This window comes from Nothobranchius furzeri, chromosome 2 (genome assembly GCF_043380555.1).
Source record: "Nothobranchius furzeri strain GRZ-AD chromosome 2, NfurGRZ-RIMD1, whole genome shotgun sequence".
In the NCBI taxonomy this organism is placed as follows: Eukaryota; Metazoa; Chordata; class Actinopteri; order Cyprinodontiformes; family Nothobranchiidae; genus Nothobranchius; species Nothobranchius furzeri.
Window position 1 is genome coordinate 88,346,705 of NC_091742.1, and position 26,209 is coordinate 88,372,913.

Below are 26,209 nucleotides of genomic sequence, written 5' to 3' on the forward strand. Positions count from 1 at the left end.
CATACAATAGGAAACTGAGCGCCGACCAGAACTAACCAATAGCGTTGGACTACTGCTAGATGCTTCTAATTTAAGGAATACCTCAGCTGATGCAGAGTTGATAAACTTTTAACGGACAAGAAAGTCTCTAAAATATAAATATATGAGAACACAACATGACATGAGAATAATACTCGTAAAACAACGTGTTTTAGCTGTTTGTCCGCTACAGAAGCACATTTATAAACAGAAACGTGAAGTCGCCATCTTAAACAGAGCAAAAGATTTTTTGTGTGATATGCTTGTCAGCCACTAGATGGTGCCATCGGATAAGAGAAATACTCCGGAAAGAAGTTTTAAGGGCCAACTCTGGATTATTTCCTGATATTCGGACATCTCGCCTCTGATTGGCTGGTCAGGAATTTTACTGTTGACTGCCCCCTGAAAAAATGAAACGGCTTTTCCGCTCATGGGGGTGAGGTTCGGTTTGACAGCCTTTTCCAGTATTTTCCCCCCACTAACCCAGTGGGGAAAGATTGAGTAGAATGTTCAAGATCACCACCATTGTTGTGCTGCGTTGTGTTTTGTGTGGGATACAAATTACACCTTTTTGTCTCAAGTAAAAATAGCTGCTCCTCCTCTCCACCTGCATTTTGAAAAGCAGGGTTACAGCTTGGAGGCCAAAATATGTGGCTCGCTGGCCAGTGCTTAATTTGAGCCGGATCTGGCCGGAACAAGATCCGGGAACTATCTTATTTTGAAAAGGACCGTTCCGGCAACTGTCTGCTAGGATCTGGCAACTCACACAACAAACTTGTGCTATACGCAGGATTCGAATTATGGGTGAGCTAGGGAGTTCCTGCAAGCCCTCAACACACCCAGGGTGAGTCCAAAATGATCTTGGTTCTACTTATATTACATTACCTATGTGGGCTCTCCGGGGACTAGCTTGAGCTGAGAGGCGCAGAGCTCTGATCGTTGATGCGCTCCAGACAGATGCGTCCTGAGCACGGCCACAGTAACATTATGAATGTGTTGCCACCTGAAAAACACTCTTAACACATGACCGTTTATGTCGGCTCGTATCCTTTAATGATTTCTGTCTTTTATTTGTGCCTGATGTGTTTCGCTGCTGCTGAGCGAATCACCTGTTTCGTCCTCCGGTGAATTCACCGCACCGGTATATTCAGCGCGCACTCCGCTATATTTGCCGTCAGTAGATTTTTTTGAACTGCAGTTCAAAGGTAACTCATGAGGTTAAAATATATGAAGCCAGGTAGCAGTTTTTCTTTAGGATTGAGAGTTCCTGCTGCTCTAAACATTAAAATAATTATTTCATTTTCTGTTCCTCACTTCTGATTACCTTCAGTGGTGTCTCTTTGTTGCAACCAGCAGGTACAAAAACTAACTTGTTTTTATTTGACTATTTTTCTGTCCTGCCTGTTTATTATCTTCCTGCATCTCCTCTCAATCCTAAAGAGAAACTGCTACCTGGGTTCATATATATTCACCTTATGAGTTACCTTTGAACTGCAGTTCTAAAAGATCTACCGACCGCAACAACAGCGGAGTGCTCGCCGGCCACATCAGTTAGGTGCGTCACCGAGGACAAAACAGGTGATGCGCCCCGCTCCACAGCAGCGAAACGCATCAGGCACAAATAAAAGAATAAAAGACAGAAAACATAAAAGGAAATGAGCCGAAATGAACGATCGAGTGTTAAATTGGTTTTTGAGGTGGCGACACCTGATTTGATAATGTTACTGTGGTCGTGCTCAGGACGCAGATGTCTGGAGCGCGTCAACAATCAGAGCTTTGCATGCGCAAGCTGGTTAAGGTTAGGATGGGGGTGAGGGGAATGTTAAATTGCAAGAGGGTAAACGTCACAATTTGGTTAAATGTCCGTTTTACGGCGGATGTCAGTACCAACGCTCTGGCACAGCACATTGCCTCCCGAAGCGCAGGAGCTTGTCACCTGCTGACAGCAGGCTGCTGTCTTTTCCGTGGACTGCATCTTGCCGGTCATTATCACGAGACAGCGACTAGTCAATGACAGGCATAAAAAGTCACTATAGAGCGGTGAAGTCGATTAGTGACTAGTTCATACAACCCCTATTGCTCCCCAGAGTGTTCTGCAGCATAATCAGCATGTTCTCTTTGAACTTGATATAAAATTTTCGCCTCCTCTTCGTCTCCGCACGGTTAAAGTTACCCTCGCGGTCTATCACTGGCAAATCAAAAGTGAGACGGATGACACAACCGCCCCCCGTACTTGCTTGTTACCACATTCCACCCGGCCACAATAAAAAACTGGCCATTATTCATCTCCGCCGACTCCGGCACCGGCCAAAATATGATACCCGGCAGTTAATTATATACAGGCTAATATTAGAGGATTTACGGTATTTCGTGATAGCAACGCCAACAAAAACAAAGTGTAAACCGAGTGTAAATTCACCGGAGAGTGATGTGTTTCCATGATCACGTCTGGTTTTAGAGTATTATAGTATCGCTCCCGTGAATCGGGAAACAATTTTTGACGGGGGTAACTACTTTGGCACAACACCGGCTTGTGGAGCTCTCGGAGACCTCTGTGTTCCACCCGGTTTTACCCAGCGGTCAGCCCGGCGTATCTCTGACTCAGAAGCTCTGGTGTTGTGCACAGTTAACTCCAGTTGTAGCTAGGTAGCTTTCTCCGTTAGCTTAGCTCCCACCTCCGCGTTAGCTTTGGGTTAGCTTCAGGTTAGCTTGTAGCTAGTTCGACCGGTGTCGGTACAAGATCTGCTCGGGTGCAAAATCGGCTCGGGGTCCTTCGACTGCCGATGACGTCAAAGTACGGCAAACCCACTCGGACAAAATACACTACACATCTATACTGTTGGAAAGAATTTAGCAGTTTCGTTATTAAAATAATGTTTCTTAAGACGTAAGTTTGTGTTTATAATTGTATTTGTAAAATAAAACACTTTATTGTATTCATAATGTTGAACTCCTCTTTGAGCACATCCCTTGAAGGATCATAGGTATTAGCAACACCTGTGAAATTGTATTTGCAGGAAAGAAGTGTGTCTCATTTATTGAAGTATTTTGTGTTTAGAGTTTTTGTCGTCTTGTCCATGTGTAGTTCAGTTACGCTCATAGCTGCTAGCCAAAACTCTGGAGTTAAAAGTTTTCTGGCTTTACTAAAATACCTGTCTGTACTTATTTGATTGATGGTAGTTTTACTTTCTATTAGACTCCATTTGGCTCGTTTCTAATTCATAATTTGTAAGAATGTAATCAGTGATATTAGCATTAGCATTACTATGGGTTTTTCCATGTATATTAGCATTGCGCTAACCACTCGCTGCCAAATTGCAGCCTTTGCGATTAGAAAATCTCCTTTTGTCACATCGCAATTTAATTGCACATTAAATTAATCGTTCAGCCCTAATATACATGCAGCTCTATGCTAAAAGTGTATTTTCAAAGAGGTAATGATGGATTTCTTTGTAAAAGTTGTCCATCTTTCCAACACAAAGATTTGCCTGGACCAACGTAACGTGACGTGATTACATAATTCCGTAAGGTTCATGTGCAGCCAATCAACTACTTCAACGTCATCGGCAGTCGACGGACCCCGAGCCGATCTTGCACCCGAGCAGATCTTGTACTGACACCGGGCTGATTCGCCAAAGACAAAGGTACGGCGGGAGCGGGACTAGCCCAAGGCGAAAATGACGAGTATAACCCGCGACGCTGTAGTTTTTCGGCTGTAGTCAAAAATGGCGTCTGGCGACAGCACAAACATCTTTGGTCCAACTATACTCGCACTTGCACCATGTTTACAAGAAGCTGCAACCTTCAAGGTCTAATGCTGAAGTCGAGACTTTACTCGACTCGAAGAATAAAACTTCTCTGTCTCTGTCCCTGCAGTTCTGAATGTTCTGAAGAATTTTGGTCTTTTTTCAGGCTATAAGTTAAATTTAGAGAAAAGTGAGTGTTTTCCTGTTAACTCGGCTGCCTGTGTTTTTCCTCAGGCAGACCTTCCTTTCAAATTCAGTTTGAATGAGTTCAGATATCTTGGCATTACTGTGACACGCACTATGACTAATCTTGCATCAGCTAATTTTACCCCTCTTATTTCCACAAGTAACACAGATATCCAAAGTTGGAAGAATCTGCCTCTTTCATTGTGTGGCAGAATGAATGGAGTTAAAATGAATATCCTACCCAAATTTTTGTTCCTGTTCCAATCAATTCCTATTTTTCTTCCAAGGTCGTTCTTCGACTCTCTAGACAAGATTATTAGCACTTTTATTTGGGATGGACAACCACCAAGAATTCGGAAAGCCCTCTTACAAAATTGTAAACTTAGTGGGGGTCTGGCGCGGCCCAATTTTCAATCATACTACTGGGCGGCTCATGTTCATAAACTTTGCTATTGGCTGCAATCGTCTAGTTTACTTTGGTTTAAATTGGAATTATCATCTTGCATCGGATCTTCGATACCTGCCTTAATTTATTCCTCCTTACCTATAAAACTTTCAAGTCACACGGACAATCTGATTGTCTACAACACACTTAGGATTTGGTTTCAGTTCAGGCAGCGCTTTAAATTCCAAGCCGCCTCTCCTTTAGGCCCTTTATGTAACAATCATTTGTTCCCTCCCTCTCTTATGGACTCAACATTCATATCATGGGCATAATAAAGGTATAAAACAGCTCACAAATCTCTATGCATCTGGGATCTTCGAAAGCTTTGCTAATTTATCTCATAAGTATAAGCTTCCGGTTAATCATTTGTTTCGGTACTTTCAGATCCGTAGTTTGGTCTCCAAGCTCTTCCCCAGCTTCCCGTTTCGGCGCCCAAACCAACTTTGGGAGGATTTACTTGCACATACTCCACATCAAAAAGGTTTGATCACAAAAATATGTAATATCATACTTCCATTAAGTTGTCATTCAAACACGAAGATCAAAAACTCATGGGAGATCAAGTTGGGGATTTGTATTTCCGATGATCTGTGGAAAGAGGCTATAAATAGGGGACAATCAAGGCCGGATTAACCATACGGGCAACTGGGCAACTGTTGCCCAGGGCCCGAACTCTAAAGGGCCCAGGGGAGCAAGGGCACGAGCAAAGTACTGCATCTGTAATCTCCCGCTTTATATTAAACTAGGGTGACCGTCCTGTTTTCCCCAGACATGTCCACCTTTCACTCTCTGTCTGGGCGTCCGGACTGGGGGTTCTTGTATTGATGAAAATGTCCGGCTTTTCATCCAGGAGCAGGGATCGAATTATGGGGGAGTTAGATATCCTACACATCCAGGGGAGCTGGAAAAAAGTTTTCTACCTATATTACATCATTTATGGACTCTTTTGAGCAGAGAGCACAGAGAGCGGCACAGCACTGATCGTTGTTGTGCAGCGCTCCAGGCTGCTGCTTCCAGCTCACGGTCCATTCTTAAAGTGGCGCAACCGAAAATCTATAATTAACACACGATCATTCATGTCCGCACATGTTCTCTACTTTCTGTCTTATTTGCGCCTGAAGCGCTCTGCTACTGCGGAGCTCATCACCTGTGCTGGAGTGATTTCACCTCACTGACGCAGCATCGAAACGCGCTCTCCGCTTTGCGGTCAGGAGATCCCTTTGATCTGCTCAAAAGTAACTGATGAGGTGAAAAAGTAAGAATCCAGGCAACTGTTTTTTCTGGAGAGTTTAGAGGAGATGCAGGAAGATGAGAGACAGACAGGACAGGAAAATAGTTAAATAAAAACAAGAAAACAAAACAAAGTGTTGAAAAGTAAAATGTAGGTAGATTTATCTCCACTACACGTTTTTACTTGTATAAAACAATAAGTTACACACATGTAATATTTATGCATCTGATACAATTCAGATCACCTTCAACACTCAGTCACACACCCAGGGCCGTTTCAAGACATTTTGGAGGCCAAGGCAAAATGACCCCCCCTGTTTTAGAGCCCTTTTATTTGCAGAATCTGATATTCATGTAGTTCTTACAAAAAAATCTGTCCCAACGTGGTTTGTGTGGCGTTGCCATAGTGTGACATCATAGGCACAGATCGCCTGTCCTCTTGTTTGGAAATGGAAATATGATCACCCTATATTAAACAAACTGTCCACCCGGGCTTTTGCGCTGCACAGAGACGCTTCGCTGCCTATGACTGAACGTCAGTTGAGAGCAGTTGAGAGTCAGTCTCATGCAGACTGACCAATGAAGAGAAGGCCTCAAGTTAAGACCCTCTCCTCATTGGTCAGTCCACACGAGGTGGGTCAAAGGTTACCCTGAGCGGGTTACGTGATGTCAGGCATTCAAGTATTGAGTATATTTACTGCATATTACAGTAAAATATTCTGTATGTGACCATATTATGGTGATCCTTGGGTCATGATGATGGGGCCCTTGAATATTGTTGCCCAGGGTACAACAAAGTAGTAATCTGACCCTGGGTACAATCCACTACTTCCTGTGCTCGTTTAGGACTAATCCAGTTTAAGGTGATTCATAGGGTCATAGTCCAGACTCTCTGAGATGTACTCAGCGGTTGAGGACAAATGTGACAAATGTAAAGCCTCTCAATGTCATCTCACACATATGTTTTTCAGCTGTCCCGAGCTGTTGCAGTTTTGGACAGGCTATTTTATTACTATGTCCTCTATTTTGAAGGTAAACTTGCAGCCTTGTCCATTGATTGCCATTTTTGGGATCCCCGATCTTTCTTTGTCTTCGCTTCTTAACACTAACCAGAAAGAGATAATAGCCCTCTCTTCTTTAATAGCAAGGCGTTCCTTGCTACTACATTGGAAGTCCGCCAAATATCCCTCCACATTCCAATGGTTAGTGGATATGATGTTTTTTCTGAAAATAGAGAAGGTAATATATACTTTAAGAGGCCGAATGAATAAGTTTTTCTTTAAGTGGAACGGTGATTATTTCACTAAATCGCAAATGTCAAGTTGGAACACCTCATGCTGTCATTATATATCAAACTGATTGGTGCCAAATTTTGATTATTTTACATTCTCCATTATTTTCTTTCCATCTTCTGATTACTACAGTTATGCAGAGCCGAGGCTGGGGGGGGGGGGGGGGGGGGGGATTAGGTATTCGTTCAGACTAGGTTCCAAAGTTCATTTTCACTTCATTTCTTTTTTCTTTCTGTCCTTTTTTATTTGATTACTTGAAAAATGTGAATATATACAACTATGTGCAAATATATACACTCCTTTTGGTTATTCATCTTCGTATGTGTGTACTCACTGAAAATGTCAATGACATCCTGTATTGTATTGTCTTTGACTATGATGATAATAAAAATATATTAAAAAAAGAAATGTTTATTATTTAATATCTTAAATATCCTAATTGAATCTATTTGAGAATTTAATAATGATTTATTATCAGTTACATTCACATATTAATATCAGTATATTAACAATTCAATTCAATTCAATTCAAGTTTATTTATATAGCGCCAAATCACGACAAGAGTTAAACAAATGAACGTTTAACAGATTTGTTTCACATTAAGTGGGATAAGCCTCTTCTGAGGGCCTGAGGAATGTGTGACGTCTGAGGGTCTCCTGGTAAACACCTATTCAAATTAATCAGATCTGATTGGTCAAAGTTTATAAACAATCTTAAACGTGAACTCACATCCTATTTTCCCCAGTGCCAGAGCTCCGAGTTCATCCAAAGCTCATAGCTGATGCTAAATGACCATCGTATGGAGAATCAAGCCAGACTTTTCAGTGGAATAATTTTAGCGGCTTAAAGGACCATCCTTTTTTAGATCAATCAATTATTATTTGCTCAATCCATCACTCGCTCATCAGACGTGAAACTGTCCACAGAAGCCACCTGGGAAGTATCTTTTGACCAGTTGTGCTTATTCTGAGGGTGTCTACAATCTTCAGATACACCAGAAGTCCATGCTTTGCTTGCAGGCCAAATCTCCAAGAACTTCCACCATCCTGGTGCGTAGACTACTCACTGGCGTCAGAGTGATTAATGTTAATTTGATAACTTAAATGACATCAAACAAACAGCCACATTTATTTTATAAACCCAGATACCACACCTTTCTGAGTCACTTAGTGAAACTCTTATAACATACCAGGTCATGTTTCATCAGAGTTCATTCATTGTCTCATTTAATACCACTTTGAATCCCCGTTTATAATCATTTGCCTTTCAGCATCATTGATAACAGAAATATAGTAAGAAATAGATTTTTATAAACTAGATTTGTGTCTCTGTGTCAAATAATTAAAGACAATAAAGTATCTCTCACTTAAACACTACTAAGTGTATATTTGTGTGTGTGTGTGTGTGTGTGTGTGTGTGTGCGTGCGTGCGTGCGTGTGTGTGTGTGTGCTCTGTCTTCTCGATCCCCAGTGACTCGTGGGGGATGGCTGCTTATCCTGAGCCAGGATCCTCTGGAGGTTTCTTCCTGTTAAAAGGGAGTTTTCCTCTCCACTGTCGCTAAATCCTTGCTTAGTATGAGGACTGCTGTACGGTGCACAGATGCAATTTGCTGGATTTCTTATAGAGGAAACTTTTTACTGATTGGCTTACTGAACTGACCTGTATTGGAATGTTTACTATGTGAAGTGCCTTGAGACGGCTCTTGTGATTTGGCGCTTTATAAAAAAAAACGAACTGAATTAACATTAAACATGTCATTTTAACCCTTTAATAATAACTGTTTCATATCTAAACACACATTTCTAAGTTTATAAGAGCTCTTTCTTTTTAATAAATTCCATTTTGTTTTTTCCTCAAAAAGCTGCTCTATTGAATCATAAACCGGTTTTCTGCCCTCTGGTGGAAGCTAAAGATGCCAAGTACAAACTGTATTTAATTTTATTGATGTAAAAGTAAGTTATTGTTGTATTAGTATTAGTCAAAAATGTTTTAAAATTTAACAACTGTTTTCTGATAATTATTTCATATGTCAGGCTTCATATGCGGGCGTTGTACCGGTCGGTCGTGGTAGACAGAGAGCTGATTCAGAAGGCGAAGCTCTCGATTTACCGGTCGATCTACGTTCCTACCCTCACCTATCGTCACGAGTCTTGTGTAGTGACCGAACGAACGAGATCACGAATGCAAAACACCGAAATGAGTTTTCTCTGCAGTGTCTGGTTCTCCCTTAGAGATAGGGTGAGAAGCTCAGTCATCCGGGAGGGGCTCGGAGTAGATTCGCTACTCCCCCACATCGAGAGGAGCCAGTTGAGGTGGCTCAGGCATCTGGCCGGAATGCCTTCTGGACGACTCCCTGGTGAGGTTTTCCGGGCACGTCCAACCGGGGAGGAGGCCTAAAGGAAGACCCAGGAGAGACTATGCCTCTCACCTGGCCAGGGAGCGCCTAGGGATTCCCCCGGAGGAGCTGGCCCAAGTGGCAGGGGAGATGGAAGTCTGGGCCTCTCGACATAGGCTACTGCCCCTGCGACCCGACTCCAGATAAGAGGATGAAAATAGATGGATGTCCGGCTTTAAAGGATTAGCTGTCTCCTTTAGGCTGATGATATCTTTGCACAAGGCTGCAGATTTCTCTGAGTCTGAATGTAAGTGAGACTCTGAGAAAGGGAAACGTGTCTCTCACGTCACATTGCAAACAGGGGTCTCACACACGATTGGTCTGGTCTATAGGGCCTTACATGGACAAGCACCAACATCTGTGCCTACTAAGTTGTAAACCTAAATTTAATTAGGTAATAAATTTAATAATAGTTCTTTTGCAACGAGGAGAGACCCCGCCCCCCACCCACACACATTTGTATGCCTCTGCTTGTGTTGCGATTCTGTTTACCCAGTAGTGACATGTGATGGTGCTGGTCATAAAATTAGAATGAAAAAGTTTATTTATTTCAGTAATTCCATTCAAAAAGTTAAACTTGTATATTAGATGCATCCATTGAACACAGACTGACATATTTCAAATGTTTATTTCTTTAATTTTGATGACTAAAACAAACAACTAATGAAAATCCCAAATTCAGTGTCTCAAAATATTAGAAGATCAATTATGGCAAAAAAAAAGAATTGTAGTAGCAATTTTGGGCAACTGAAAAGCATGGACATGAAAAGTATGAGCATGTGGAGCTCTGACTATTTAGTTGGAGGAGTGTTACAGTTTGACAGGCGTTTCTAGTACATAGCATACTTACCCATAGTTTAAAATATGTGGCTCTCTGGTCAGAAAGAGGTGGCTTATGGGCCTAATGTAGCTCTGATCTAGGGTAGAGGACTTCCACCAGGACATCTAGGATTTAAAGACAACAAGTGTCCTTTAGATACTCTTGTTGTTAAATGAGTTCTTTATTTCCTGTGTGGACTCTCATGTGTCTGTTTAAATTGCTCTTTTGGCTAAATCTCTGTCCACAAAGCCCACAAACAAAAGGCTTCTGTCCTGTGTGGACTGCCATGTGTGTGTTTAAAATTCTCTTCTGACTAAATCTTTGCCCACAAAGCTCACAAGCAAAAGGCTTCTGTCCTGTGTGGACACTCATGTGACTTTTTAAGTACGACCTTTTGTAAAACCTTTTTCCACAGTGCCCGCAAGCAAAAGGTTTATGTCCTGTGTGAACTTTTACATGACTGGTTAAATATGACCTCCTGCTAAACCTTTTTCCGCAGTGCCCACAAGCAAAAGGTTTATGTTCTGTGTGGACGTTCATGTGACGAGTTAAATATGTCCTTTCGCTAAATCTTTGTCCACAGAGCTCACAAGCAAAAGGTTTCTGTCCTGAGTGAGCTCTCATGTGTTTGTTTAAACTTGGTTTTTGACTAAATCTTTGTCCACAGAGTTCACAAACAAAAGGTTTTTGTCCTGTGTGGAAAATCTCATGACTCTCTAAATGTGATTTTGAAACACATTTTTTTCCACAGTAATCACACCTATATGATTTCAGTTTCCTGCGTGAGTCTACAAGTTGCTCCACTTCATCACATTTCTTATTAACCAAACAGTCCGAAGAACTTATTTCTGAATGACCCATCACCCTCAAATGTATCTGGAGAGACCACTTTTGGACAAATTGTTTACCACATTCTGGGCAGCTAAAGATTGAGTCATTGTCTCTTTCTCCAGTTTCGGGCCAGAAGTCTGACAGATCAGAGTCAGATGTCTGTTCATGAGGGTTTAGATCTGAATTCCTGCTAGTTTCTCCTTCTCCACCTGTTCCTGCTGTCATCTGGTCAGCTGAGCTGCTGGTTGGAACATCTCTGTCTTCTATTTGCTGATGAAGCTGTGATAACACAGGTTTCCCTGCATCATCCTCACTCTTTATAGAAACTGCAGTGAATGGAAACCTGACGGTGACAGACTCCTGTTCCAAATGGAGCTGCTCTCTCTCCAGACTGGTGCAGAGTTCCTCCTCTTCCTCCTTTATGTGGAGGTGCTCTGGGTTCTGCTGGTCTACATCAACACTCTGTTCTTCAGGATCTTCCTCTTTAACCACCGCCATCTTTTGGACAACTGTAGGAAACACAATCACGTGATGTGAGTGACCAACCTTTGTAACCTTATATTCATACATATAACAGTTGTATAATAAGACAGGGGCTGTTGTCTCTATTAGGAACTACCAATCAAATCAGATCACCATGACATGTGAGGTACCCCAAGGCTAAATTCTAGGAACACTCTTTAATCTCTACATGCTCCCCCTGGGCATATGAAAGTCTAATGTTTATCAGTACATTGCAGAAAATAATGAACTTTATAACAATATGCTAATTTTTTGAGAAGGACCTGTATGTACATCAGTACCATCAGTACAGTCTGCGCTTATGAGACGGTTTGCTGCTAAATGAAATAGCCAATCATAGGACAGCTATTGTAGCCACTCAGAGAAGAGAAAGGCGGGACCTTCCTAGGACATCCTACGACTACAAATCATGCTTCTGGGGACCTAGCTGCTAGCTCTGACGACTCATGCTGCCCTTCAGTCACAAAATCACCATTCATAATACCCCTAAGTACACACACAATAGTAGTTGTGTACCTGTATCCATGTTGTCCAGATCCAGATGATGAATCAGTCCCAGATCCTCAAGTGGTAGCAGGTCTGCTTTAGCCGTGTTTAGCTAACAGCTGCAATAGAAAGCAACTGAAGTTCCGAGGCTTTTCCGTCGGAGAGTGTGAGCAGGATGGATCAGAGAGCGAGCAGCGATCCTGCATCATGACCAACTCAGATGACCGAGTCTGATAGAGGAAACCTCTTCAATCTGCAGCAGATCCAGAGGTCAGAGAGTCTAGAGAAAAGCTTCTCTGACCCAGAAACTGATTCTGGAGCTCCGATTGTCACGAAGACTGCAGAATATCTTCCCTGGCTCTGGACAGATCTCCACCAGGTTGTTGAGGAGAAGGTTTTCACAGCCTGGTGATGGTTTGCACTGCAGCTTCTGCTGCTAGCTACAGTCTGCGAGCTTCTGGAGGAGCTTCTTCTTTCTGCTTTGTGGCGGTTGGTGATCATTTCCGCCACCTACCGGTCTGGAGGTGGTAAAGCACATCTGTCACCGGAGTGAATGGGCGGGGCTTACAGGAATAACTGGCTTGGCAATGTCAGGGAGGAGTTTCTGGCGTCGGGCCAGTTGTCAGACCATATGAACTATGGCTGTTACGAGTTTACAATTGTTAATAGTCTGTTCTATGTTCAAATTAAAGATAAATATAATTTGCTACACAGCAAAGCCTGAATTTATACTCCAAAATATAAAGATTTCTTTCAGAAAATATCTGCCTATGACCACTGCAAACTTAATTTGTATTGTCTGTGGTAGTCTAGTGTCATTATAGTGCCTTTTGGTGCCCTCTGCTAGCACTGGTTCAACTTTAGGTGGTGTCTGTAGTAATTTATTTAGCCAGCTCAAACAGATTTTATGTAGTTATAATTTTTTATTTTCTGCAAAATATTTTATACCTCTAAAGATGTTTGAATTTGGTAGTAACTATGCAGCATTATAGTTGATACTCTGCTAACACATGGACTCGAACCGGCTAAATAAAAGAAAGCAAAAAACAAACAGATTAGTCCTTATATTTTTCTGGCAACAGTATGCGAGCTTCTGGAGGAGCTTCTTCTTTCTGCTTTGTGGCGGTTGGTGATCATTTCCGCCACCTACCGGTCTGGAGTTGGTAAAGCACATCTGTCACTGGAGTGAACGGGCGGGGCTTAGAGGAATAACTGACTTGGCACCATCAGGGAGGAGTTTCTGGCGTCGGGCCAGTTGTCAGACCATATGAACTATGGCTGTTATGAGTTTATAATTGTTAATAGTCTGTTCTATGTTCAAATTAAAGATAAATATAATTTGCTACACAGCAAAGCCTGAATTTATACTCCAAAATATAAAGATTTCTTTCAGAAAATTTCTGCCTATGACCACTGCAAACTTAATTTGTATTGTCTGTGGTAGTCTAGTGGCATTATAGTGCCTTTTGTTGCCCTCTGCTAGCACTGGTTCAACTTTAGGTGGTGCCTGTAGTAATTTATTTAGCCAGCTCAAGCTGATTTTATGTAGTTATATTTATTTATTTTCTGCAAAATTTTTTATACCTCTAAAGATGTTTGAATTTTGTAGTAACTATGCAGCATTATACTTGATACTCTGCTAACCCATGGACTCGCACCGGCTAAATAAAAGAAAGCAAAAAACAAACAGATTAGTCCTTATATTTTTGTGGCAATGTGGGGAAAATTTAGTAAAGCTCAACAATACTACCTAAGGCACGGCACCCTAGGAATAGCTAAGACCTTAATCCCGTAGGCCCATTCACTCAAGAAGTTCAAAGATGGTGTGGTTCAGATCTTCAAGCTTTATGTACAAAATAAAAGAAAGTTTAAATTTATTCTCTTGATCCAAGATAATTTAGAAAATTAACCACAGTTGGAACTTACCAGGTGGTAAGTAAACTAAGGAGGAGCCGTGGTCATCCCACCTCCACCAGGACACCCATGAAACACTTGAGACAAAAACACAAAATCCCTCCACCAAGGCAAACCACACGCCACACTGGGGGAGGGGAAAAGCACCGACCACTTCCAGTCTCCAAATGGGAATGAAAGGATAAGACAGTTATAACTACACAGATTAAAAGAGAGGCATTAAATACAGTCCTTCTGGCTGTCGTGGAGGCAGTCCTGAGAGTGGAGGAATGTTGTTCATCCACCCTAGTACCAAGCATTGATGGCCCACTCAAAGGCCTGCCTGCCAAACCACTCAGCTGTTTGGGTTGTGGCCTCAACAGAGCTCCTTCTGGTCCCATAACTCCAGCAGATCAACACTGACAGCTCTCTGTCCAACAGATGTTCCAGCGCCTTCCTAGCCTGCCACAGTGGCTCCTTTGGCTCAGTATGCGCCTCCACCAATGGATCCATGTGCGCCGTCCCAAACCGGCTGCTTCTCATTTGGGCCCTTCCTTATGCACTGCTTGGGACAGACGGAGAAGCCCCAAGCTCCGCCACCCCCCTCAGCTTGTGGAAGGGAGGGGGTAGCAACAAATAGCCTGATGGAGTGAAAGCAATCAGAAGCCTAAACACACCTGACCAGGTAAGCCTTTTAAAGGAAGCCACCAGGGCCCTGATTGGCTGGCTCCATAATCAAGGGGAGGTGGCAGTAGGTGGAGCAATTCACTCCACTCTGCCACATCTTAAACAGTTTACCAATAAAGGCTTGAATAAATAATAATGGCAAGTGTTGGGTTAGGGTTTAATCAACGAACCTCTCCGTCCTCCACAATCTTGTGTTTTAGGTGATATTAGTTATAGCAACCCCTTCAGTTCCAGAATGCTATTGTGTCATTTCCAAATAAGGGATGAGTCTGACACCTGGCCTGACGCTATCTGTTTCTGCGTGTTGCACCCAGGTCCTTCTTGTTTACTGACTGGTACCAGGACTGCAGAGCACATCCCGCTGTAACGTGATGAAGGTGCTATTCCACCGAAGGTTATTTACCCTCTCTCCACAGATGCCTCTGACACAGAACTAATCTGCATGAGACTGCCTCAAGGTCATGCATTTGCTTCTAGACTGCTTTCTTTCCAGCTCAAGAGAAGAATGAAGACAAAGGACTCTTTCCATCCATCCATCCATTTTCTGAACCCGCTTTGTCCACGCAGGATTGCGGGGGGGCTGGTGCCTATCTCCAGCGGTCAACGGGCAATCAGGTGGGGTATTCCCTGGACAGAGAGACAGTCCATCGCAGGGCAACACAGAGACACACAGGACAAACAATCACGCACACACACACTCACACCTAAGGACAATTTAAACAGACCAATCAAAAACAGTCATGTTTTGGGACTGTGGGAGGAAGCCGGAGAACCCGGAGAGAACCCACGCATGCACAGGGAGAACATGCAAACTCCATGCAGAAAGATCCCAGGCCGGGAAGCAAACCCAGGACCTTCTTGCTACAAGGCAACAGCTCTAACCACTGCACCACTGCACAGCCTCAAATGACTCTTTCCAAAAATAAATAAAAGAACTCTATCTTTAATAAAGCTAATCAAACAAAGTGTTACTCAATAATATAATGTTGACCAATCTGTGAAATGACAATGCTATGATTAGTAAGCTTTAATAAGTAATATGACTTTAATCTAGTTGTACTAAACATTCTGATGACACGTAATGTAAATGCACGACACATTGCTTTTAGTCATCCAATCAGAACATTCCTTTCTGAAGCGTGGCATAGTCTCTGTGGTGTTTATAAATCTGCCAACTTTGATTCGACCATAAATCAAAACATCCAGATTAATAAAACACCAAGAAGGTCAAGCCAAGAAGGTCAAGCAAAGAACCAACAAGCTGGATAAAATCTATTTCATTTTACCAACCAAGCAATGGTCGTCGTCGTCTTCCTCCTCTTATACGGGTCCGGGTCGCGGGGGCAGCATCCCAACTAGGGAGCTCCAGACCATCCTCTCCCCGGCCTTCTCCACCAGCTCCTCTGGCAGGACCCGAAGGCGTTCCCGGACCAGATTGGAGATGTAACCTCTCCATCGTGTCATGGGTCGACCCGGGGGCCTCCTGCCGGCAGGACATGCCCGAAACACCTCCCTGGGGAGGCGTCCAGGAGGCAACCTGACCAGATGGCCAAACCACCTCAACTGGCTCCTTTCGATCCGGAGGAGCAGCGGTTCTACTCCGAGTCCCTCCCGAATGTCCGAGCTCCTTACCCCATCTCTAAGAATGAGCCCGGCCACCCTACGGAGGAAACTCATTTCGGCTGCTTGTATCCACGATCTCGTTCTTTCGGTCTTTACCAAAAGCTCATGACCATAGGTGAGGATTGGGACGTAGATCGACCGGTAAATCAAGAGCCTGGCTTTCTGGCTCAGCTCCCTCTTCACCACGACAGATCGGCTCAGCATCCGCATCACTGCAGATGCTGAACCAATCCGCCTGTCAATCTCCCGATCCCTCCTACCCTCACTCGTGAACAAGACCCCGAGATACTTAAACTCCTCCACTTGAGGTAGGACCTCTCCCCCGACCCGGAGGTGGCAAGCCACCCTTTTCCGGTCGAGAACCATGGTCTCAGATTGGGAGGTGCTGATCCTCATCCCAGCCACTTCACACTCGGCCGCGAACCTACCCAGCAAGAGCTGAAGGTCAGAGCTGCATGAAGCTAGGAGGACCACATCATCCACAAAAAGCAGAGACGAGATTCTCCTGCCACCATACTCGACACACTCCACAACACAGCTGTGCCTAGAAATTCTGTCCATAAAGGTAATGAACAGAACCGGTGACAAAGGGCAGCCCTGGCGGAGTCCAACCCTCACCGGGAACAGGTGCGACTTACTACCGGCTATGCGGACCAAACTCACGCTCCTCTGGTAAAGGGACTGAATGGCCCTTAACAGAAAGCCACCCACCCCATACTCCTGAAGCGTCCCCCACAGGGTGCCCCTGGGGACACGGTCATAAGCCTTCTCCATATCCACAAAACACATGTGGATTGCTTGGGCAAACTCCCATGCCCCCTCCATCACCCATGCAAGGGTATAGAGCTGGTCCACAGTTCCACGGCCAGGATGAAAACCACATTGCTCCTCCTCAATCTGAGATTCAACTATCGATCGGACCCTCCTCTCCAGTACCTTGGAGTAGACCTTTCCAGGGAGGCTGAGGAGTGTGATCCCCCTATAGTTGGAACACACCCTCAGGTCACCCTTCTTAAAGATGGGGACCACCCCCCCAGTCTGCCACTCCACAGGAACTGCCCCAATGACCACGCAATGTTGCAGAGACGTGTCAACCACAACAGCCCTACAACATCCATAGCCTTGAGATACCCAGGACGAACCTCATCTGCCCTCGGGGCTCCGCCGCTGTGTAGTTGTTTGACTACCTCAGCAACTTCTGCCCCCAAGATTGGACAGTCCATCCCCAGGTCTCCCGGCTCTGGTTCCTCCTCGGAATGCGCGTAGGTGGGATTGAGGAGCTCCTCAAAGTATTCCTTCCACCGTCCGACTATAGCCTCAGTTGACGTCAGCAGCCCCCCATCCCCACTGTAAGCAGTGTGAGCGAGTTTCTGCCTTCCTCTCCTGAGGTGCCGGACAGTTTGCCAGAACCTCTTTGGAGCCGATCGATAGCCTTTCTCCATGGCCTCACCGAACTCCTCCCACACCCGAGATTTTGCCTCGGCAACTGCCACTGCTGCACCCCGCTTGGCTATCCGGTACCTGTCTGCTGCCTCCAGAGACCCACAGACCAGCCACTCCCTGTAGGCCTCCTTCTTCAGCCTGACGGCTCCCTGAACCTCTGGTGTCCACCAGCGGGTACGGGGGTTGCCACCACGACTGGCACCGGCCACCTTGCGACAGCAGCTAGCAACAGCCGCCTCAACAATCGCAGAGTGGAACAAGGCCCACTCGGAGTCAATGTCCCCCCACTGCTCTCGAGACGCGGTCAAAGCTCTGCCGGAGGTTGGAGTTGAAGACCGTCTTGACAGGTTCTTCTGCCAGGCGTTCCCAGCAGACCCTCACTATGCGTTTGGGTCTGCCAGGTCTACGCGGCATCTTCCCCTGCCATCTGATCCAACTTACCACCAGGTGGTTATCAGTTGACAGCTCCGCTCCTCTCTTCACTCGGGTGTCCAAAACATACGGCCGCAGGTCAGATGATACGACTACAAAGTCTATCATCGACCTGCGACCTAGGCTGCCCTGGTACCAAGTGTACCAATGGACATCCTTATGTTCGAACATAGTGTTCGTTATGGCCAAACTGCAGCTTGCACAGAAGTCCAATAACGAAACACCACTCGAGTTCAGATCAGGCGGGCCGTTCCTCCCAATCAAACCCCTCCAGGTCACGCTGTCATTGCCCACGTGAGCATTGAAGTCCCCCAGCAGGACAATGGAGTCCCCTGATGGAGTACTATCTAGCACTCGTCCCAGGGACTCCAAAAAGGGTGGGTACTCTGCACTGATATTTGGTCCAAAAGCACAAACAACAGTCAGGACCCGTTTCCCGACCCGAAGGCGCAGGAAAACTTCCATCTCGTCACCCGGGGTAAACCCCAACACACAGACAGAGAGTCTTGGGGCTAACAAAAAGCCTTTCAAGCAACGGTTCCTTTCAGAATAAAAGCTGAACTCACTGACCCTCAGGGTCCATCTGACGCTGTCAATCAACTGTCCCTTTTTACCTGGAGACAACCAAAAGACTAGTCTGTCGCACTGCTGACGCTGTTTCATCGACTCCGGTATCGAAAGGGGGGTTCGAGGACCTGGCAGTCTGGATTTGTACGGAGGTCGCATCCTGAAGGGTATGTGTAGAGCGACAATATGGCGTCTTATGTGTTTATGAAACTCCAATCATAGCTTAAAAGCAAACCATCACAACATCATTCAGACTTGCTTCTCTGGATACGAGAGTTATGATTACATCACTCACCCAAACACCACTCATCTCACGTCTCATTCACACCAAGATTCATCCAATCACTTAGAATTTAGAGTTAGTCTTGTTTAAAATTGTTTAGAAATACGTCTTCTTAAACGTCAGTGTTTCCCTTAGGAATTTTTCCAGCTGTGGCGGTGGGGCCGGGGGGGGGGGGGGGGGGGAATACACAGTACAAGGAGATACACAGATGAATGCACCTCTTATTTATTATTTGGAGACTACATTTACTGCAGCTGGCAGAGGCAGAGATTGTTTCTATCGATACACGGAATTTACAGAATCATTTTAAATGTTAATAGGGGAAGACGGCAGGAGGGAGCGGTAAAATACAGGGGGTCCCCATCAAAATCAAGAAACTTTACGAGTCTGATGAAACCCGCTGGTTTTCCATCAGGCAGTGATGGGGCGGCTCCAACGACCCAGTGGCTGTGCTGGGTCAATGTTATCGAGCTCAGTCCGGGGCCGCGAACGAGCCGAGGCAACGTCGTGCTCTGCTTAAGAAGAAGTGTTATTTTCCCGCATCAGAAGAAGCGTCCAACGTGTTTTTACGCTTTCTCCGAGACATGTCACGTCGCTAAGTTGTTAGCGCCGCGCGCTAACACGTCAAAAGTGCAGCGTAGCCTGCTGGAGGTTTTAAGGGTTCAGATGAAAACACCCGACCTCTCAGGCTGCTCACACATTGATCTTAAGTTGTCGCTGTTGCGCTCACGCCGTAATACAGTATTAGATGCGGTTAAAGTCAGACATGAAAAAAAAAAAAATTTTACATGAATAAGTGATGCTTAGCCTGGCGGGGGGAGGAAACCCTGTCAAGATGGTCAACACTCGTTTATCTTAATGCTATTGAAACGTAAACAAAAAGCATTATATCCACTGCTACCTTTCTAATTTTAAACTCAGTAACTTATGCTGTAACTTCACCCTGCCCGGCCTGCTCCTCCTTGCTTCCCGCCGGCTGTGATCACAAGCGACAACATAGTAGTTCTCGCTGCTTCTTTGGGAAACAGCGCAAAAAAAAAAAAAAAAAAAAAAAAAGAACTTGGGATCTTGTAGGCGTGGCGGTGGGATTTCAGCCGTGGTGGGCCGCCACGGCTACGCCTATGTAAGGGAAACCCTGAACGTTTTAAAGGTGACTCTCTCTTCTCTTGTCTCTCAGTTAATACGAAGTGTTACATAATCCCTGCAATAAAAAGTTCCAATCTTCTGGTTTAAAATTACCCAAAGAACCACAAGATTGAATTCATATTTACTATGGAGTCTCATGTCTTATGGTTCATTAATTAGATGTAAATTAACCCTTTACACCGCCCATTTTAGCATCCATACACTGGCAGATCTAAATTGTGTCATTAAAAAAGAAAATACCAGCCAATTTAATAAAGCTCCTTATATTCATATTTTTATTTGTCACACACACACACACACACACACACACACACACACACACACACACACACACACACACACACACACACACACGTATGCCTCTACTTGTGTTGCGATTCTGTTGACCCAGTAGTGACATCTAATGGTGCCGGTCACAAAATTAGAAAATAATGAAAAAGTTTATTTAATTCCATTCAGAAAGTTAAACTTGTATACTAGATGCATCCATTGAACAGACTGATATATTTCAAATACTTACTTCTTTAATTTTTGATGACTCAAACAATTAATGAAAATCCCAAATTCCGTGTTACGACCCCGACATGTGTTGTTAAATGTGAAGCAGGGGGTAACATAAGAAACATGATAGTGGGTTTAACTTTCATAAAAAAGGTTCTAAAAACAAGCAAACAAGTAAACAGATGGAGGGCATTATAAAAATAATGCCAAACAAAAACCTCTCAAAAAACAAACGTAACAAATAAAACGCGAATTAGTCTCACAAAACACGACAGCAAATCTGATTCCTTTACAACAAAAAAGTCACTTTCCGCTTCATGTTCTCAAATCCCGCGTGATGTGACTGTCGGGCGACTTTCCAAGAAGCGTTAAGCGGCGTAGTGATTCCTGTGTGACCATTTGACTACCCAAAACCGCGGCGCTTCTGAGCCCCAGGCTTAAACATTTCATTTAAAAGCATCTACAGTTTGTGGGGCTCTCAGGTGGATGGGTAGGCCGTTCCAAAGCATTGGAGCAGCGGGTGAAAAGGCCCAATCTCCCATGCAGCAGAGCTTGGTTCTGGGGATTTAGGGTGTAGTTGTTGTTGCAGACCGGAGAATACGAAGGTGAGGAGTTCCTTTAAATAAGAGGGAGCATGAATGCACCGATAAGAGATTAGAGAAACTTAGTATTCAATTCTGAATGAAACTGGGATCCAATGAAGATTTTTCAGAATGGGGGTGATATGCTCATATGTGCACAACCTCATCAGGATCCTAGTAGCACAGTTCTGATATAATGTAGTCTCTGAATGCTTTTTTTCAGGGATCCCAATGTGGATCGCATTGTAGTTTTTATTCAAGCAGAGACAAAAGCGTGGACGAGCTTATCGTAATCTGTCCCGCTAAGCATTGGACATAGTTTGAAATATGTGGCTCTCTGGCCAGAAAGAGGTGGCTTATGGACCTAATGTAGCTCTGATCTAGGGTAGAGGACTGCCACCAGGAGTACAAAACTGACATCTTGGATGTAAAGACTACAAGGGTCCTTTAGATACTCGTTAAATTATTTTTTGTGTGTTTTATGGAGACTCTCATGTGTTTGTTTAAATTGAACTTTTGACTAAATCTCTTTCCACAAAGCTCACAAGCAAAAGGCTTCTGTCCTGTGTGGATGCTGACGTGAGTCTTTAAGTGGGCTCTTTTGTAAAACCTTTTTCCACAGTGGCCACAAACATAAAGCTTCTGTCCTGTGTGGACACTCATGTGACGGGTTAAATATTCTTTTCTGCTAAATCTTTGTCCACAGTGCTCACAAGCAAAAGGTTTATGTTCTGTGTGGACGTTCATGTGACGGGTTAAATATGCCTTCTCACCAAATCTTTGACCACAGAGCTCACAAGCAAAAGGTTTCTGTCCTGAGTGGGATCTCAGGTGTTTGTTTAAACTTGGTTTTTGACCAAATCCTTGTCCACAGAGTTCACAAACAAAAGGTTTTTGTTGTAAGTGGACAATCTCATGACTCTCTAAATGTGATTTTGAAACAAATCGTTTTCCACAGTAATCACAACTATATGATTCCAGTTTCCTGCGTGAGTCTACGGGTTGCTCCACTTCATCAAATTTCTTATTAACCAAACCATCTGAAGAACTTATTTCTGAATGACCCATCACCCTCAAATGTATCTGGAGAGACCACTTTTGGACAAATTGTTTACCACACTCTGGGCAGCTAAAGATTGAGTCATTGACTCTTTCTCCAGTTTCAGGCCAGAAGTCTGACAGCTCAGAGTCAGATGTCTGTTCATGAGGGTTTAGATCTGAATTTCTGCTATTTTCTGCTTCTCCATCTGTTCCTGCTGCCATCTGGTCAGCTGAGCTGCTGGTTGGAACATCTCTGTCTTCTATTTGCTGATGATGAAACTGTGATAGAGGTTTCCCTGCATCATCCTCACTCTTTATAGAAACTGCAGAGAATGGAAATCTGACGGCATCAGTCTCCTTCGAATGGAGCTGCTCTCTCTCCAAACTGGTCCAGAGTTCCTCCTCTTCCTCCTTTATGTGGAGGTGCTCTGGGTTCTGCTGGTCTACATCAACACTCTGGTCTTCAGGATCTTCTTCTTTAACCAGCACCATCTTTTGGACAACTGTAGGAAACACAGAAACACGTGATGTGAATGACCAACCTTTGTAACCTTATGTTCACACATATAACAGTTGTATAATAAGACAGGGGCTGTGATGTCTCTATTAGAAACTACAAATCAAAGCAGATCACCATGACATGTGAGGTCCCCCAAGGCTAAATTCTAGGAACACTCTTTAATCTCTACATGGTCCCCCTAGGTCAGGTCATAATAACAACATCACCTATCATAGCTATGCTGATGACAACCAGATCTACCTAGCCCTATCACCTAGTGACCATCGGCCACTGAACTCACTCTGTCAGTGCCTAGAACACGTAAACAAATTGATGCAGTCAAACTTCCTTCAACTAAACAAAGACAAGACTGAAGTTTTTGTCTTTGGCAACAAGAAGGTTAGAATGGATGTTATTGCTCAGCTAGACTCCAGGTGAATAAAGACAAAAACCCAGATTAGAAATCTAGGTGTTATCATTGACTCAGACCTGAGTTTCTCTGGACATATTAAGGCTATAACTAAATCAGCGTTTTATCACCTTCGTCAAATATTAAGAGTCAGAGGTCTCATGTCCAGACAGACTTAGAGAAACTTACTCATGCTTTTATTTCTAGTCGGCTGGACTATTGCAATGATCTCCTAACTGGTCTTCCCAAAAAAAAAAAAGCTGTGAAACAACTGCAGCTTGTTCAGAGTGCTGCTGCTAGAGTCTTAACAAGAACTAAGAGAACGGAGCACATCACTCCTGTTCTTAGATCCCTACACTGGAATAGATTTCAAAGTGCTCCTACTAGTTTATAAATCACTCAGTGGCATGGGACCAAAATACATGTCAGATCTCATTCCTGTATATACTCCAAATAGGGCTCGGAGATCCTTAGCAAACAATCAGCTGGTAGAACCACGGGGGTTCTACGGCGTGGCATGGAGGCAATCAGCCTGTGGCACTGCTGAGGTGTTATGGAGGCCCCGGATGCTTCGATAGCGGCCTTAAGCTCATCCAGAGTGTTGGGTCTTCCGTCTCTCAACTTTCTCTTCACAATATCCCACAGATTCTCTCTGGGGTTCAGGTCAGAGTTGGCAGGCCAATTGAGTACAGTAATACCATGGTGAGTAAACCATTTACCAGTGGTTTTGGCACTGTGAGCAGGTGCCAGGTCGTGCAGAAAAATAAAATCTTCATCTCCATAAAGCTTTTCAGCAGATGGAAGCATGAAGTGCTCCAACATCTCCTGATAGCTAGCTGCACTGACCCTGCCCTTGATAAAACACAGTGGACCAACACCAGCAGCTGATATGGCACCCCAGACCATCACTGACTGTGGGTACTTGACACTGGACTTCAGGCCTTTTGGCATTTCCCTCTGCCCAGTCTTCCTCCAGACTCTGGCACCTTGATTTCTGAATGACATGCACAATTTGCTTTCATCTGAAAAAAGTACTTTTGGACCACTGAGCAACAGTCCAGTGCTGCTTCTCTGTAGCCCAGGTCAGGCGCTTCTGCCGCTGTTTTTGGTTCAAAAGTGGCTTGACCTGGGGAATGCGGCACCTGTAACCCATTTCCTGCACACGCCTGTACACAGTGGCTCTGGATGTTTCTACTCCAGACTCAGTCCACTGCTTCCGCAGGTGCCCCAAGGTCTGGAATTGGTCCTTCTCCTCTATCTTTCTTCAGGGTGCAGTCACCTTTTCTTGTTGTGCAGCGTTTTCTGCCACACTTTTTCCTTCCCACAGAGGCGCCTTGATGCTGCACTCTGGGAACAGCCTATTCATTCAGAAATTTCTTTGTGTCTTACCGTCTTACCCTCTTGCTTGAGGGTGTCAATGATGGCCTTCTGGAGAGCAGTCAGGTTGGCAGTCCTACCCATGATTGCAGTTTTGAGTAATGAACCAGGCTGGGAGTTTTTAAAAGCCTCAAGAATCTTTTGCAGGTGTTAGTTGATTCAGATGATTAGGTTAATAGCTCGTTTAGAGAACTTTTTCATTATATGCTATTTTTTTTAGATAGGAATTTTGGGTTTTCATGAGCTGTATGCCAAAATCATCAATATTAGAAACAATAAAAGGCTTGAACTACTTCAGTTGTGTGTAATTAATCTAATATATATATGAAAGTCTAATGTTTATCAGTTCATTAGAGACAATAATGAACTTTATCACAATATGCTACATTTTTGAGGAACTGTATGTACATCAATACCATCAGTAGTCTGCGCCAGGTCTGCGCTTTGGGAAGACGGTTTGCTGCTAAATGAAATAGCCAATCATAGGAGAGCTATTGTAGCCACTCAGAGAAGAGAAAGGCGGGACCTTCCTAGGACATCCTACGATTACAAATCATGCCTCTGGGGAGCTAGCTGCTAGCTCTGACGACTCATGCTGCCCTTCAGTCACAAATTCACCATTCATGATACCCCTAAGTACACACACAATAGTAGTTGTATACCTGTATCCATGTTGTCCAGATCCAGATGATGACTCAGTCCCAGATCCTCAAGTGGTAGCAGGTCTGATTTAGCCGTGTTTAGCTAACAGCTGCAACAGAAACAAAGCAGCTGACGACGTTCTGAGGCTTTTCCGTCGGAGAGTGTGAGCAGGATGGATCAGAGAGTGAGCAGCGATCCTGACCGGCATCATGACCAACTCAGATGACCGAGTCTGATAGAGGGAACCTCTTCAATCTGCAGCAGATCCAGAGGTCAGGAAGTCTAGAGAAAAGCTTCTCTGACCCAGAAACTGATTCTGGAGCTCCGATTGTCACGAAGACTGCAGAATATCTTCCCTGGTTCTGGACAGATCTCCACCAAGTTGTTGAGGTTTTCACAGCCTGGTGATGGTTTGCAGCTTCTGCTGCTACAGTCTGCGAGCTTCTGGAGGAGCTTCTCCTATCTGCTTTGTGGCGGTTGGTGATCATTTCCGCCACCTACCGGTCTGGAGGTGGTAAAGCACATCTGTCACCGGAGTGAAAGGGCGGGGCTTAGAGGAATAACTGGCTTGGCACTCCAGTGGATTATGTTTTACTTGTCAGGGAGGAGTTTCTGGCGTCAGGCCAGTTGTCAGACCATATGAACTATGGCTGTTACGAGTTTACAATTGTTAATAGTCTGTTCTATGTTAAAATTAAAGATAAATATAATTTGCTACACAACAAAGCCTGAATTTATACTCCAAAATATAAAGATTTCTCACGCCACACTGGGGGAGGAGAAAAGCACCGACCACCGGCAGTCTCCAAATGGGAATGAAAGGATAAGACAGTTATAACTACACAGATTAAAAGAGAGGCATTAAATACAGTCCTTTTGGCTGTTGTGGAGGCAGTCCTGAGAGTGGAGGAATGTTGTTCATCCACCCTAGTACCAAGCATTGATGGCCCACTCAAAGGCCTGCCTGCCAAACCACTCAGCTGTTTGGGTTGTGGCCTCAACAGAGCTCCTTCTGGTCCCATAACTCCAGCAGATCAACACTGACAGCTCTCTGTCCAACAGATGTTCCAGCACCTTCCTAGCGTGCCACAGTGGTTCCTTTGGCTCAGTATG

The 26,209-nt window shown here is 44.3% G+C and overlaps 2 protein-coding genes across 3 annotated transcripts; both read right to left on the reverse strand.

Moving 5' to 3' along the window:
- Positions 1-9,925: 9,925 nt before the first annotated feature.
- Positions 9,926-12,472, reverse strand: LOC107395563 (zinc finger protein OZF). 2 transcript variants are annotated; one of them, XM_070548151.1, is made up of 3 exons: positions 12,003-12,472; positions 11,174-11,473; positions 9,926-10,258 (listed from the first exon to the last, which is right to left on the reverse strand). In XM_070548151.1, exons 1-3 carry the CDS (start codon positions 12,010-12,012, stop codon positions 10,215-10,217), a joined length of 354 nt encoding a protein of 117 aa, XP_070404252.1. In that variant the 5' UTR covers positions 12,013-12,472; the 3' UTR covers positions 9,926-10,214. The 2 variants fall into 2 exon arrangements, with proteins under 2 accessions (XP_070404252.1, XP_015830449.3); XM_015974963.3 differs by having other exon boundaries at positions 9,926-11,473; positions 12,003-12,471.
- Positions 12,473-20,550: 8,078 nt separating this feature from the next.
- On the reverse strand, positions 20,551-25,982 carry LOC129160970 (gastrula zinc finger protein XlCGF8.2DB). The gene is made up of 2 exons (XM_054738086.2): positions 25,117-25,982; positions 20,551-22,672 (listed from the first exon to the last, which is right to left on the reverse strand). Exons 1-2 carry the CDS (start codon positions 25,124-25,126, stop codon positions 21,576-21,578), a joined length of 1,107 nt encoding a protein of 368 aa, XP_054594061.2. The 5' UTR covers positions 25,127-25,982; the 3' UTR covers positions 20,551-21,575.
- Between the last annotated feature and the right edge of the window lie 227 nt (positions 25,983-26,209).